This window comes from Malus sylvestris, chromosome 2 (genome assembly GCF_916048215.2).
Source record: "Malus sylvestris chromosome 2, drMalSylv7.2, whole genome shotgun sequence".
In the NCBI taxonomy this organism is placed as follows: domain Eukaryota; kingdom Viridiplantae; phylum Streptophyta; class Magnoliopsida; order Rosales; family Rosaceae; genus Malus; species Malus sylvestris.
In genome coordinates, this window is record NC_062261.1 from 18,201,305 (window position 1) to 18,217,595 (window position 16,291).

At 36.1% G+C, this 16,291-nt stretch overlaps 2 protein-coding genes across 2 annotated transcripts; both read left to right on the plus strand.

The window, feature by feature from the left end:
* Positions 1 to 382: 382 nt before the first annotated feature.
* Positions 383 to 7,625, plus strand: LOC126605360 (lysophospholipid acyltransferase LPEAT2-like). Its single transcript, XM_050272740.1, has 14 exons — positions 383 to 917; positions 1,434 to 1,614; positions 1,727 to 1,786; positions 2,637 to 2,800; positions 2,885 to 2,948; positions 3,049 to 3,117; positions 3,251 to 3,352; positions 3,562 to 3,606; positions 4,403 to 4,473; positions 5,510 to 5,576; positions 6,300 to 6,350; positions 6,640 to 6,750; positions 6,866 to 6,913; positions 7,033 to 7,625. The coding sequence occupies exons 1-14, from the start codon at positions 463 to 465 to the stop codon at positions 7,201 to 7,203; spliced, it is 1,659 nt and encodes a 552-aa protein (XP_050128697.1). The 5' UTR covers positions 383 to 462; the 3' UTR covers positions 7,204 to 7,625.
* Positions 7,626 to 15,247: 7,622 nt separating this feature from the next.
* LOC126601899 (uncharacterized) lies at positions 15,248 to 15,985 on the plus strand. The gene is made up of 2 exons (XM_050268666.1): positions 15,248 to 15,542; positions 15,690 to 15,985. The coding sequence occupies exons 1-2, from the start codon at positions 15,248 to 15,250 to the stop codon at positions 15,983 to 15,985; spliced, it is 591 nt and encodes a 196-aa protein (XP_050124623.1).
* Positions 15,986 to 16,291: the final 306 nt, after the last annotated feature.

Here is a 16,291-nt window from a genome sequence, read left to right on the forward strand (position 1 = left end):
TATTATTCAATTTAAAAAATATGTATTCATCTATATGTGTCAAATAAATTGACAATTTTGATAACAAGTAACAATAGAGTTTTAAAAAATTGATTTTGTCGTCTCTCATCTTATCTCTTCTTTTTAATTTAGACAGTTTAAAATTATTTTGATGGTTTAAAGTTAAGGAAAACTAATGAAAAGAGTTTGAAAACTTTGAGTTTTAACAATAAAAACAAAATAAAAGGAAAAGCAAATAGTATTATGATTGACTTTTTAATGTAAAAATATAATTTCTCGTTAAAATTCTTTTAAAGTTATGCCACATATTTTATGAGCTTATTTTATTAAATAAATAAATAAATAAAACTTATTAAAAACATGGAACAACTCCAACCCACCAGATTGAAAGGACAGAAAGGGACGTGAGGGGAGAGGGTATCTGGAGGATATCTCGCTTCTCTCTCTCTCATACACAGAGTAATGGCAGACCACGGTATCACCTCCCCCCTCCTCTCTCCTCCACCTTCCGATCACTCCCACTTGATCCTCACCGTCCAAGACGACACCGATACCGATAGCCACCACAACGGCACCCACACTCATCAGAGCACCAGCGCTCACCACCACCACTCTCGTAACCCTTTTGCGTTTCTCGGGTCCGATGGGTTCACCGTGCCCGTTTCCACCACCGCGGACCCGTTTCGGAACCACACCCTGGAGATTACGGGTGTTTATGAGTGGTTAAAGATCGGAATTTGTCTGCCCGTCGCCCTGGCTCGGCTGGTGCTGTTTGGGGCGTCGTTGGTGATTGGGTTTTTGGCGACGAAATTGGCTCTTCAGGGGTGGAAGGATAAGAAGAACCCTATGCCTAGGTGGAGGTGCAGGATTATGTGGATCACTAGGGTCTGTACTCGATGCATTCTCTTCGCTTTTGGGTAAGTTTGATCTGAATTTTTGTTGGGTTTTTGTTTTTGTTTGTTATTCTGTTCTGGGTTGGTTAAGCTGTGTTCGGTTGCTGGGAAAGTGGAGGAATGGACTAGAAAGTGGAATTTGGAATTTTTATTTTAATTGAGGTGAGGTAGTTAGTTTGATTGGAAATGGTCAGATGGAAGCTTAGGATTGTGAAATGTTTCTTGGGACCTGTTTGGATGCTGAAAAGTGAAAACTTGAGCAAGTAATGAACTTTGAGTTTTGGATATTTAATTGCTGCAATCAAAGTGAAGGGAATAATTTTATGAGATTCAATTGAAAGGAAGGATAAGAAGTGTTGGAGTAAACTATTAGATTGTCTTGGAAAATTGAAAATACAAACTGGAGCGAAATGGTATCGGGTGTAATAAGTAATCGTTTGGCAGTTTATCCCTTTCATGTTATTGTTGATTTTCGTTTTAATCTCTGTTTCCTCGGAGTTTTAAAATTTTGATTTTTCCCTTCTGCACCCCTTTTTGCAGCTACCACTGGATAAGACGGAAAGGAAAACCAGCTCCTAGAGACATTGCTCCAATAGTCGTTTCAAACCATGTATCTTTTATTGAACCTATCTTCTATTTCTATGAATTATTCCCTACAATTGTGGCATCGGAATCCCATGATTCCCTACCTTTTGTAGGGACGATCATCAGAGCAATGCAGGTAATTTCACAGTAATTGTGCACTTCATTTGCTAACAAACTTGTTTCAGTCTCTTTGGTTGATGGAATTATATTCGGTTTTCTTAGTTTGTCTTATTGTTTTACGTTATCAGGTGATATATGTTAATAGGTTTTCAGCATCATCAAGGAAGCAAGCCGTTAGTGAAATCAAGGTAGAAAGTTTCTGTTAGTTCTTGGTTATCCTTATTTGATTAGTAAGTTATAAGCCCATTTAGAATCATAGGTTGGTGACCATTGTCACTGCCAGTCGTTTGTTATAAAAGTATATATGCTTCTGCTTTCCTCCTTATAATTATTAAGTTATCTTTTTAATTATTTGGGTGCCCTTACCTTGAACCATCTCTCTTTCAACTGTAAATTGTTGCTTCCTTAAAACTATAATTGTATTTCTTGTGATGTGGTCTCTTGACTTGGACACTGTATTCTTGTGAGATTTTAGCCTGAATCACCATGTTAATGTAAATAATAGATTAATTTAAACCAAATTAAACTTCCAAGCCCACAAATCAATTATAGTAATATATGCAAATACGACGTCGATCCCACAGATTTCTTTAACACAATTTAACCGATTAATTACTCTAAACTTAATTAAACAAACAAAGGATAGATTGAGTTGAAAAATTGAGTAAATTGATTAAGACTAAAATTGACGAGAAAAAGAAAAGAAAATTAATTAAAATAAACACATGGTACAAGAAAGTCTAAGGTTATGAATTCACCAATAACAATCCCATTTACTTTTCCTATAGCCAACTACTATCCAATTACCATGCCAATTACTCAATTTGTCATAGATTGTAATACTTACATGCTCTTTTAGTCCAACTGCAGCTGGAATACACTTTACTTCACTTTTTGGTATTTATCTTCGTTTAATTAGTTGCATGTTGGATGTAACTGTGTGAATCCATACTACTTTAGGAGATAAAAAGTTAAGTGTTTTTATCATTTTTATAAGCTATTTGATACAGAAATGTGCTTTCAAGGATCTGAATACAGAGAAAAGCTTCGTGTGGTAGATTTCCTCAAGTTCTTTTATTTCCCGAGGGAACCACAACCAACGGGAGATATCTCATTTCATTTGAACTTGGTGCATTCATCCCTGGTTTTGCCATCCAACCAGTAGTTGTACGATATCCCCATGTACACTTTGACCAATCCTGGTAGGACACTTTTCCAATTTGAAACTTTCATTTGGTGCTGTCTTCAGTGGTATCTAATAATGTTTCATGTGGAATGCTGTTCAGGGGGCACATTTCGTTGGCAAGGCTCATGTTTAGAATGTTCACACAGTTTCACAATTTCATGGAGGTAATCTCTTTCTCCTATTTGATTTTGGTTGATGCACTGTGTGGTGTTATAAGATTTTTGTATTGCATGGGCATTGATTTAGATAAATTGAATTGAGCAGGTAGAGTACCTTCCTGTTGTTTCACCCCTTGAGAACAAGAAAGAAAGTGCTATCTGTTTTTCGGAGAGGGTGAGAATTTTTGTTAAATTGATTTGCTGACTGTTTTTCTTGAGCCATGAGTTTAGTTTTGCACTGCACATTTTCTGTTCTGCCATTGTTTTGTAGATTGTTAATAGAAGTTGACACGTATGAATATATGCAGACTAGTCATGCTATTGCAACTGCACTCAACGTTGTACAGACATCTCATTCATATGGAGACTTAATGCTTCTCACGAAAGCATCTCAGTCAAAATTGAAACTGGTAAACATCTTGGTTAATACTTACTTCTTTAGAATTTTTTTTTGTTTGAAACCAACCTATAAACCTGAGACCAGCCCACCACATTCATTTACCCTAGCCAAAGCCCAACAATTTAGCATTACAAGAACTTCTATGTCATTTTGTTTAAAAAAATTTAAGAGCTATTCACAACCGATTTATCTGCACTAAATGTTTCTATATGTTCACAGGAGCGACCTTCGGTGTATATGGTTGAAATGGCAAGTGTAAAATCAGTAAGACATTCATATAATTGCTCTCTCTCTCACTCTCTCTCTCTCTCTCTCTCTCTATATATATATATATATATGTATATATAATATTATGAACTGCAAGAGAATTTATAGTTGTGCATCCTGGTGTGTAGATTAACATATATAGTTTTAGATACTATAACTGATTTTTTATTTTTCCACAGGAGTGACATTCAGCTTATACGGTTGAAATAACTTCTATCTTTTTCTTAGAAAAAGTTACATTTGGAAATTAGTTTAATATTTTTCTTGCACCTCATTTATTTCCTCTGAATACTCTATTCTAAAGTTGTGGATGATTTGCAAAATCAGCCATTAGTACTTATAGATCTGATCAAATATGCCCAATAAAAGCATTCAGTAAACAAGGGCAAGGCTGTTGAAATAGTTTAAGATGACTATTTAATTCCTTGGTCATGACTGTGTTGCTTGTGTGCCTGTATTCTCAAGGCGCTTGTCCTTTATTTACATACTGTAACATAATGATGCGGCGCTTGAAAACAGAATAATTTCACGAGCATACCAGAGTAGACAAGGATGAAGTTGCCAATATTATCCTACTTATTTCATTGATTCAATGCATTGACAAGTTATAGTGCTAACGTCTACCAGAGTGGCTATAGCTTCTTGAATACAGTCTAATGCGTCTACTTTTTGCATGTTATATGCTATTTCTATCTGCTGGCAATACAGAGTGTCTAAGTTTGATATCCTTTATAAGTTATTGCGCCCTTTGCTTTGGTTAACAATATATTTGAATTTATGTCTTGTTTTTCAGTTACTCCATATAAGTGGCATGGAAGCTGTAGACTTTCTGGATAAGTTTCTTTCTATGAATCCAGACCCAAGGTATTCTTGAAACTATCATTACATTGAAGCTATCACCGAGTCTTATTTTTGGCGAGTGATGTTTTTCAACCATTATTATTATGGAAAACTAATGAAAAGGGCTTGAAAACTTTGAGTTTTAACGATAAGGACAAAATAAAGGGTAAAGTGAATAGTACCAGGATTGACTTTTTAGTGTAAAAATATGGTTTTTTGTTAAAGTGAACAATACCGGGAGCTTTTCATTAAAGTTCCCTTATTAATATTGTCAATGCCACAGTTGGTTATTTAAATTTAATATCTGTCATCTGAATTATGATTCATATATAATTCAGTTGCCTCCACCTTGTTTCTTGTAAATATCTTCCCTCCTGCCATATGCTCTTAAGTTCTTAACATTTATGGTGGAAATTCTTGTTACTAGATAAATGTAATTAGTTGTGTTAAGATTGCTTGTTCAAGATGATACATTAAATGCTCTTAGAATGTCATGTTTTAATGGCAAATATCAGTCCTGCCAACCCAAAAAACCAAAAGGGTGCATGCTTTCTCTTTATTGTCTTTGACTCTTTGTCAGTCGTACTAACACCAACTATTATGTGTACTATTTGTGTTCATCCTGCTTCTAAATTGTATGCATTTTGACAATTTTTTTTTTCATTTTCATGTTTGTACAATTTCGTTCCTAAAGCTTTGCAACTTCTATAGTTCACTTAGCAATGCTTAAAGCCTTGGACAATTTATTTAACATCGTTTAGTGATTAGATTCTAGCGAATAATTTAGTTAAATACAGTGGCATTTGAAATGCTTAACTTACTAGTGCTTTGAATATAAGGAAAACTAATTAAAAGGGCTTGAAAACTTTGAGTTCTAACGATAAGGACAAAATAAAGGGTAAAGTAAATAGTACCAGGATTGACTTTTTAGTGTAAAAATGTGGTTTTTCGTTGAAGTGAACAGTACCTGGAGCTTTTCGTTAAAGCTCCCTTGAATATATGCAAAACTTATGGCAAACGCAAGACCTGTAGGATTCTTATTATTGTATCCTGCTTGCAGAGGTCATGTTCACTACCATGATTTCTTAAGGGTGCTAAGACTCAAGACTTGTAGCTTTTCCGAAGAGGTCAGTTACCATTATCTTTTGCTAAACAATTTCTGTCATCTCTTGGTTTGCAGCCTTTGTGAACTCAATGCTAAGATTTAGAGTTTAGACAGTTTATAAGATATGTTCTTGCTTTTCTGATATGAACTTTGGTATATAAGAGATTCACATCAGAATCGTGTGTGTACATGTGTGGGAGTTAGAATAGTGAGTTGGTAAACGTAACATGAATTGATGCTTCAAAGCACCCCAATTCAAATACGGTTGCATGGCTTTTGATACCGTTCTGTTGGTCACCTGGACCTGGTGAAGTTACTTTTTTTTGTCTATATCCTGGAATCCGGATGATTGTTTGCTCCAAGTGTTTGTCCTCTTGTGGACTTCAGTAGCGTACATTACAACTAGCTTAGTGGCTAGTGTGTTTGCATGGTGTCTACATCTTTAAGGACATGGGAACACGTATCCTTTTGCAGGGTTACACAAGGTCTTAATTATGGGCAGGGTACATGGGCAGGGTACACAGTTTTAAATATGTGGAGAATGCATGATAACCATTCTGGTCTTTTTAATTTTTTGTCTGTTGTCTTTTCCTTATTTTAACTATCGTGATTGTGTTCTGTTTCTGAATGTGTAAAGTATACTGTATTACATATGATTGAGCATTACGGCATGTCAATTGGTTTCTTGAATGTATTTAACTTTCAATTTTCCGTGTCATTCTCATGGAAATATTCTGGATCACAGATATTTGCATTTATGGATGTGGAGAAAAGTGGAGTAATAACGTTTAAGCAGGTAATCGAACACTCCCAACCTCTCTCTCTAGAAATCCACAAAGTTGCGTTAGATAGTTCAATGCATGTTGACAGGCATATTCAACTATCATAATAGCTTTGCATATTTCATATTTGGTTAGATACCAAATAATTTAGTTTCACAACTGGAATAACTTTTTGCTCATGCATATATGGGAATTGGGCATAGATGAAATTGTTTGTGCATCTGAGTTGGTTTTGGTTTATCTTTTATACATGCTAATGTCATGATACCGAGTAGCACATAATTGTATCACTGTCGCTTTCAGTTCTTATTTGGATCAGCGCATGTCGTGAAGCAGCCGTTGTTCCGTAGAGCCTGTGAATTCGCCTTTTCAGAATGCGTTTCTGGGGAGAGTGACCACGTTTCAGAACAAAAAGTACACTGCTTGCACTGATTTTCCTTCTTTTGTCATTTTCAAGTCCCACATATCATTTTTATGATGAATTGACTCGTGATTCCTTGTTTCTTAATTGCTTCTGATTCTGAATCAGTTTGGAGAGTCCATCAGGCCTGCAATCCCGGATTTGAATGAGGATGAGGTGATGGCATACCCTTTAGGCTAGGATTTTTCAACATTGCCTGCACATAATGGAGCATGAAAGCATAGCAAAGATATTACCAATTGCAAGATGACTAATATGTAATAAATTGCTTGCAGGTCCGTGAACTGTTCAATCTATTTGATTCTGATAATGACGGAAGAATCAGCAAGGAAGATTTTTTGACGTGCCTAAGAAAAAACCCACTACTGATTGCGCTTTTCTCGCCTTGTTTGCTTAACAAAGACATTTCAGAAGATAGTAATAGGTTGGTGGAGGAGATTGTGTAGTGGATGGGTTTCTCTTGAGGGTTTGTGGAGATTTTGTGCAGCATTTGTAACCTCCGATAGTCTGGTATTATTTTGGGTGGATAAGGGAGCGGAGAGAGGCCGAGCTTCGGGTTTGCTAAAGTACAGTGGATGGAGGGAGGACCCCGGGGGGGCCATAATATTTTTGCCTTGCTCCCTAAAACTGGTCATGTCATACCAGAGTTTTGATTCAATTGCTTTTTCTTAATCTGTAAGTTTGTATAATCATCGTTTTAATCTTAGTACTCGCTTTATAACTTCACGTCTGTTGGATGGAACAAATTAAAACAAAAGAAAATTAAGAACGTGTCGTCAAATTTAAATTAGTGGATGTCCTTATTCAGTGTATGGTGGTATACCATTAGAAACAATCATGTTAATGTTGAGAGCCTTTTGCATTGCCACATGGGAGATACTTAACTTCTCTCGTTTCTTTCTTCTCTCTTGTTTCTCTCTTGCTTCATACTTTATTTCCAACACGTTATCAACCCGCTCTTAATATTTCTTTGAGAAAATTGTAGCAATAGTCTTTTAACTAGGGGTGGGCATTTGTGCGGGTCAACCGACCAACCCACCCAACATTAATTGGGTTGGGTCAGTTAAAAGCCCAAAAAAATCATTCTTGAGTTTAAACCCGGCCACCCGATGTCATAGCCAATATTGCAAACCCGTCGAAACCTGGCCACTCGAATATCCTCCTTTCACCAAACCCTCAGACCCAATGTCAATCCTCCTTCCGTCAAACCCTCACGACAATTTCAAAAATCAAGAAATTGGAAATCACGCAACAATCAACTTTACCCCTGATTATTCTCTATGGCCTCTTTGAGATCGATCTCTCCTCCTCTCTATCTATAAAAATCTTACAATTTCATTGTTGTTCTTTGCACCCCTGCATCCCAAAACCCCAATATCTCAGTTCTTGTCATTCTTGATCTATTGACTGTTGCTTTTAGGTGATGATTTTAGTCAGTTACTCAAATTTTGTTCAAATTATTTTCATGTCCAACTATTTTGAAATTCTAACACGATTGTCTCTTTTTGGTGCAGTTTTCTGGGGCTTTGTATTCCCGGGTGGATAAGCTTTGGAAACTTGTGGTGTAAGCTGCTACTTGACTTTTGGTGATTTTTAATTTGAGTATTGATAATAAATTAATTAGAATATTAGACTATGCCTTTCTATGTTGCTATCTATTTAAGTAGTTAGGATTGTCAATTTTCTTAGTCAGCAAAAAGAAAATGTGGCCTTGGTCACCAAAAAAATATACCAACATAGAAAAGTGCGGTGGGTCTATAGAATTTTCTTTTTTAGTTTTATCTTTCCTAATTTTTTTTTTAATATTTCTAATCCAGGTAGCACTGAATTATTGAAGTGTGGGGCCCATAAACCTGCTACTCAAACACTCTTAACGGAAAATCTAACAAAATTGACATCATAGGACCAATGCTCCACATTTTATCAAGTTTAGGGACCAATGCTCCACATTTTATCAAATTTAGGGACCAAATTTAATGGATTTTTAGTTCAGGAATTAAAACTACAATTCAACTCAGGAACATTCCTTTAATTTACTCTTTAGCAAGTAAATTCAAGACAAATAACAAATGATTGAGACAAATTGACATTTCTTCCATGATTAATTTTGTACTCAATGGACAAGCTCACTTTGAGATTTTAAATTTATTCTTACCAATGAAAAATCATTTGGTTATCTCCCAATAGCTTGTTCTTTTATTTTATTTTATTTAGCTTGTTCTTTTATTTTTATTTTTATTTTTCAGCACTTTTATGTTGATTTCAATTTTGTTTATTTCATTTTTCGTATATTATTATGAATTTGTTAATTTGATATCTTTTATTTGAGAAGCTCCTACTTTCTTTAATGAGTTGTATCGTGCAATCATGAACTAGAAGTTCATTGACCAAATGATGGTATGATTTTCATGCCCATTCACAATCCACAATGATATGACGGATTCTTACAAATCCGCATGGACATATTTTGAAGCCTTAACACAATGCATTGTGCACGTCTTTGTAAGGATTGCTCACACGGAAAATTGGTCCTCATACCCTCTAAAATTGACCTTGGATCCTCGTATTTCTTCTTGAGAATCTATAAGTGTATATGTGAGCTTAATCAACATCTTATTGTGGATTATTTGACTAATAGCATAAATGTATCTACAAAATTGTCATTATAATATTCACTTCCTATTACATGTGCAATTCCCAAATTTTGTACGCTATTTCAATTCACATGGGATTAATTTTTTAGCATACATTTTTTTCATGGCTTACTAGAAGTTTTAAGCAATTTATTCATGGGAGTTTTAACAAAACACTCCCGGTACTGTTCACTTTTAATGAAAAACCATATTTTTACCTTTAACTGACACTATTCACTATACCTTTAAAAATGGCTTTTCATTAAAAGAGAAGTTTTTTTGAACTTTTCGTTAGTTTTACTTTTATTCATTGCTATTCTGCTTGGGAGATGCAACTTGATCAATTGCATCATCATGATTAGTTCGGTCGAGGTTATTTTTCCAACCAACAAGTAATTATCTACACAAATATGGTTCATCCATCCAAATTGGGTTTCAAGTTTATTTTTTTTCATCTTGGTTTTGCTCGTATTTAATACATTTTTTGGATTGTCACTTTAATGAGACAATGTTCCTGCCGTTAAGGGGAGAAATGAAATTTCAAGAACGTCGTGAATCATCGGTGATACATCCACTTTTGTTTCATAAGTGACGTACATTAACCTGTTGCATATACTAAGCTTGCCAGATTTATAGGTTCCCAACTCTAAACTCTCAAGGTGTGGAGATTTATAGAGTTCAAGCCTTATTTAGATAATGCTCCATAGGAGGTTATGATCCAATTCTTTAAGTAATTCATCTTCATTTGTAAGATCCACTTGTACCCAAACATTGAGAATACTTATAAATAAGAGTGCACATCAAAATGAGAATTGTTGGATACAAATTGATGATACTTGATAATTTTGACTATAGTAATTACTTGTATCATTAAGGGCTATTCAATCACGTTTTACCATTAATTTTGGGTTGACCAAAATTGGAAAGATGCACAATCCTTTTTTTTTTCTTTTTTTTTTTTTGAATAAAGATGCAAAATCCATTTTGAGTGCCATTGAAAAATGTGAAATAAGTGAACCTATAGTTTAAACTCCTATTGTAGGGTGCAACGATATTTCTACAAGTACAATTTTATCTTGCACGTGAGACTTATGACATGTGGATATTGCATACTATTTGAGATTTTAATTTTTAATATAATTCTCGAAGCAATAGCTTGATGAATAGAAAATTCCATGAAATTATTTATCAAAGATTTCAAATGGAGATCCTAAAGTTCAAAGAGCACAAACGGCTGTTGTCAACTCTTGATAAACTTCCGCACTTCCTCAGATCAAGTTCTACTCAAACTTAATTTTCAAGAAAACTGAAGTCACATTACTTTAAACTTGACAGTGATGACCAGTCCAATCAAGGCTTACAATTATCAGGGGGAGTCACTTATCTAGCATGGTTAATCATTGGGGGAGTTTTCGACAATATGATATAATGGACATATAAGTGTGATGCTCTTTTCCCTTTGACTATGTTTTTACCCCACTAGATTTTTCCTGTCAAGGTTTTCGCAAGGCAACATTATGCGCTTCCAACACCATATCTATATTTCATAATTGTAGTGCCTGATTTTTCTCCTCTGCTTAGGTTTTTTTTCCCACTGGGTATTTCAAGTAAGTTTTTATCGAGACAACTATCATTGATGCACGGACATCCAAAGAGGGAATGTTGTGAAACATAAATAGTGGTTGTCATGATTCAACTTATGATAGTAAACCATCATAAACAATTTTATTAACGCAGAGAGCCTTTTGGGTTACCACTCATGTATTTGACGCCCGATATAAAGATGGCTAATGATAATGGAAGATAATTAACTTCTTCTCTCGTTTCTTTCTTATCTTTCTCTGTTCTCTCTTACTCTATACTTTATTTGCCCACAAAAAGATTTTTTTATGCAACGATATTATATTCTAATGAGAGAGGGATATTACTCTAAGATGAGGGATTGGGTTAGGCCACACCATGGGTTAGCTGCTAATTAGTTATTAAACTCAACATAAATATAATAAGTCGATGTTATTTATGTGAGTCGAACTTGAAACTTTTCACTTACAAGTGTAGAAAAATATCGTTAGACCGTAATACTAATTAGTATCGAGAAAGATAATTAAGTTTAAAAGACACTATATGAACTTAAATTGTGACAATTGAAAACGTAAAGACTAAAAAGTAAAATTTTGCCCAAACCAGATAGATTAAAAAGATAAGTACTTGAGTCCTCACCGTTCACGACTAAATTTTTTAAAGGACTAAATTTTGCCCAAACTAGATAGATTAAAATTTTGCCCAAACTAAAATTTTGCACAACAAACGACTTTCTAGCGCTCTCTTTGTCTGCCATATGAGCTAAATTTTTTAAAGAAGAATGGAATGATTGAAGAAATTTTGATGTTTCATTGATTTTTTATGGATTGGTGAACAAATGGATGGATATTTATAAAGTTTTAAAGGAGTTTTGGTGTTGGATCTGATTTGGATTAATTAATAACATTCTTTTGACTGTTGGATTTTAATTTGAGTCTTTGGATTTAAAAAGTTACTGTTGAAAGTTAAATTTCCAAACTGATCGTTGGATTGCAACGGTCAATAAATATGGGCCTCACAACACAACACCATTGAAAATGGATGCAACTTATGAGGCGCGACAACCGATGGATGACAACGTCAAGGGAATGTTAGCAGTAGAAACTGGTTTTCCTGTTAGCGCGCCCGCAGTGAATCTCTCAATCCACTTGCATCTAACGCGGGGGCCTGCCACTTCCCCCTCCATTTCACGTGCTGTTGCAGATTGTTGTGGCCCTCGACCCACATACATTCCTTTCCATCCATGGGGGCATTGAAGACCCAAATACCCAAATACCCACTCCCAAATCCAAATTCTTATTTTTCCCACCCAAAAAAAAATGCATCCCTTAGCCTATCTCCAACCCAAGTGTGGGAGATCCTAAAGTTTAACCTCGTATTTTCAACTCTTCATCTATGCATATTGATGCAAATACATTGGGATACGATGCATTCATCAAGGCATTTATATCTAAATAAATATTGATGCATTGTATTAGAATTAATGATGGGTTTGGCTTTTGGGGTTCCATCTTTCATCTTATATTTGCTTGTAATCCTAGAGGGCTGGGCGGTTGTTTTTTTTTTTTTGAATGTGAAAGAAAAGCAAGAGTTTTTTTTTCTCTCTTCCCTTCTATCAACTTGGGCATTCCATAGGAATTAACAAGGCATAGATTTCCTTTGTTCTTGGCTATTCTTTGTGTGAGAATCAACAAGAATTAAGGGCTATTGTATTTTAGAGCTTGTTTCCTTTTCCCTATATTATTCACTGCATCAGTTGGCATCAGAGCCAGATTCCATCATGCCACCAAGAAAGGGTCATGGTGGAAGGGGTCTGGGATGGGGACCCAACCATGATAATGTGCACGAGAGAGAAGATATCGGGCAATTAGCATAACGGGTTCAGTGAGTTACGCAATAAATGGAGACTTTGCTTGCTTGACAACGGGAAGAAGAAGAGGACTATGACGAGAACATAAATCCTTTCAATGAAGGAAATGAAAGGGAGGTCATGAGACCATTTGAGAGTTTTGATACTAGGCGTTGGGAGTCAGGATTGAGAATTGACGTTCCTGAATTCCACAGAAGCATTCAACCTGAAGAGTTCCTAGATTGGCTCAATTTTATGGATGAGGTATTGGAGTTCAAGGATGTCCCTAAGAATAAGAGTGTATCTCTTGTAGCAACCAGATTGCGGGGGCGTGTTCAAACTGGTGGAAACAATTGAAGATGACTAGATCACGACAAGGAAATAACAAGATTAAAACTTGGGAGAAAATGAAGAAGCACATGTGCACAACTTTCCTACCACCTAATTACTCAAGGCTAGTTTACCAACAGGTCCAAAACTTGAGGCAGGGAAATCGAACGGTAACTGAATATATTACTTAGTTCTATCAATTAATAGCTTGAAGTGATATTGTTGAAACAGAGGAGCAGATGGTGTCACGGTATATTGGGGGCCTCCGCATTCCATTTCAAGATACTTTGAATTTATTTGATCCTTTTTCTATGGTTGAAGTGCATCAAATAACCTTGCAGATAGAAATGCAGATGAGTCGAAAGGCAAATAGTGGCGGCAAGTAGGCTGCAAGCAATTCTAATAATCAGGGTGGTGTGAGCAATTCAGCCCCTAGTCGTTTGCAAACTCCCCAAGTTCACAGCACGAGGACAAACTCAAATACAACTCTAGGTAGAGCATAGACTGTGGGTCCTGAACGAGGTGGTAGTCATTTTTTTAATTGTGGGGAATATGGACATTAAATGGCTGTTTGCACAAAGAGAGGAAAAACTAGCAAAGGATTTTTTACAGTGGGTGAAAGTGCTCAATTCATAGAATATCATGATTTAGAACAAGCTCCAGTTTATGATGAATACGTTCAAGATGATGTTGCCATGGAGGAGTTTGTGACTGGGGATGAAGGCCCATTACTCGTGGTGTGGAGAACATGCTTCACACCTTGGGAAATTGAAGAGGATGATGGATGGCTCTGGCATAACATATTTCAGTCAACATGTACCATTGGTGGGAAGGTTTGTAGGTTGGTGATTGATTCTGGAAGATGGGAAAATGTTATTTTTGAAGAAGCAGTGAACAAGTTACGACTTTAAATGCATCAACATCTTCGACCATATAAGCTTTCTTAGCTGCAGAAGGTTAATGAGGTAACAATTTCAAAGCGAGCTTTTGTAGCTTTCTCTATTGCCATATTCTTTTGGGAAAGCCTTGGGAATTTGACAGACGCGTGATGCACGACGGATGGAAAAACACCTATAGCTTTATGTTTAATGATATCAAAATCACCTTTTTGCCTACTAGACAATAGGTTCCAAAGCCCCCTCTCAAAACAAAGGGTTGACTACATTGTGGACCATGACAAAGTTCATAGAAGAGGCACAAGAAATGGGAGTTGTTTATTTGCTGGTTGGTAAGGATTGGTTTAGTTATATTTCAGCAAATCCTATGCATGTACAAGTGTTGCTTGAGGAGTTTCAAGATGTCTTTTCTGAAGAGTTGCATGTGGGGTTGCCACCATTGCGTAACATTCAACATCAAATTGATTGAGTGCCTGGTGCCACTTTGCCAAACAGACCACATTGTCGGATGAGTCCCAAAGAGCATGAAGAGTTGCGACGTCAAGTAGAGGACTTGTTGAAGAAGGGATACATTTGAGAGAGTCTTAGCCCTTGTGCTGTTCCGGCATTGCTTACACCAAAGGCAAATCATACTTGGCGTATGTGTACATATAGTAAAGCCATTAATAAAATCACGGTACGTTATTGTTTTCCCATCCCTCATTTGGATGACTTACTAGATCAATTGAGTGGTGCTACAATTTTTAGTAAGCTGGATCTGAAGTGCGGGTACCACCAAATTCGGATCAGGGAGGGAAATGAGTGGAATATAGCGTTCAAAACTCGTGAAGGATTTTATGAGTGGGTGGTTATGCCTTTTGGCCTCTCCAATGCTCCAAGTACATTCATGATGGCGATGAATGAGATGTTCTGCTCGTTCATTGGAAAGTTCCTGGTGGTTTATTTCGACGACATTCTTATCTATAGTGAAAATCTTGAGAAACATCTCCAACATCTGAAAGAAGCTTGACAGTACTCCAAAACGAAAAATTTTATATAGCAATAAAGAAGTGCTCCTTTATGATGGATAAGGTTCTGTTTCTTGGGTTTGTTGTGTCAAAAAATGGGATTTTTGTGGATGAATCCAAGGTTGCATGATGTTCGAAGCTTTCATGGATTAGTCTCTTTCTATAGACGCTTTATTCATAATTTCAGTGCTATCATGGCTCCTATAACAGTTTGTATGAAGATTGGAAAATTTAAATGGACCGAGGAGGCTACGGTGGCTTTTCACAATATCAAAGAGAAACTTATCAGTGCACCAATTCTCATTTTGCCTAATTTTAGAAAACCATTTGAGTTGCATTATGATGCATCCAAAGTGGGTATTGGGACTGTGTTGAGCCAAGAGGGACGACCTGTAGCATTTTACTGTGAGAAATTGAGTGGGTCAAAAATGAATTACAGCACATATGATGTGGAATTTTATGTTGTTGTTCAAGCCCTCAAGCATTGGAGTTCTTATTTGGCATATAATGAGTTTATTTTGTATTCAGATCACGAGGCTCTAAAGCACATCAATTCACAAGACAAAGTCTCTGCTTGACATGCTAAGTGGGCGTCTTATCTGTAGCAATTTACTTTTGTTATAAAGCACAAATCAGGAGCCATGAACCGAGTAGCAGATGCTCTTAGTAGAAGGACGGATTTTCTTACAACCATGAGAAATCAAGTGTTGGGTTTTGATTCTTTACAAGAATCATTATCTGTTGATCCGTACTTTGGACCAATCTTGCGAGATGTAGCATTTGGCCTACGTTCCGATTTTCTAATGCATGCTGGTTTTCTATTCAAGGGGAATCAGTTGTGCATTCCAGAGTCTAGCTTGCGTTTAAAGATTGTTAGTGAATTACATAATGAGGGACATATGGGGAGAGACAGAACATTTCATCTAGTGTGATACTCTTATTTCTGGCCATCTATGCGACGCGAGATCACTAAATTTGTTGAGAATTGTAGGGTGTGTCAATTATCTAAGATTTCCCTAGATTCATTGAATTGAATGGACTACGCATTACAACCAAATTATTCTTATCAAGGACCCTAACTATGGAATACGCATGATAGAGACACATATCAAAGATCATTAAGTTCAATGGAAATCATAAGCATTGACGAGGCATTCATAACTATGGGATACGCATGTTACTCTTGCCAAGGATTTACTTAACACAATTGTGACTAGCGACTTTTACTACTTATGAAT

What these genes read in the sequence shown, in the direction of transcription:
- LOC126605360 (XM_050272740.1), top strand. Translation starts at nt 463, where the DNA reads ATGGCAGACCACGGTATCACCTCCCCCCTCCTCTCTCCTCCACCTTCC. An exon ending in AAGCCGTTAGTGAAATCAAG is followed by an intron (nt 1,787 to 2,636) that starts GTAGAAAGTTTC and finishes ATCTGAATACAG; the next exon opens with AGAAAAGCTTCGTGTGGTAG. An exon ending in GTACACTTTGACCAATCCTG is followed by an intron (nt 2,801 to 2,884) that starts GTAGGACACTTT and finishes AATGCTGTTCAG; the next exon opens with GGGGCACATTTCGTTGGCAA.
- LOC126601899 (XM_050268666.1), top strand. Translation starts at nt 15,248, where the DNA reads ATGGCTCCTATAACAGTTTGTATGAAGATTGGAAAATTTAAATGGACC. An exon ending in TCAAGCCCTCAAGCATTGGA is followed by an intron (nt 15,543 to 15,689) that starts GTTCTTATTTGG and finishes AGCACAAATCAG; the next exon opens with GAGCCATGAACCGAGTAGCA.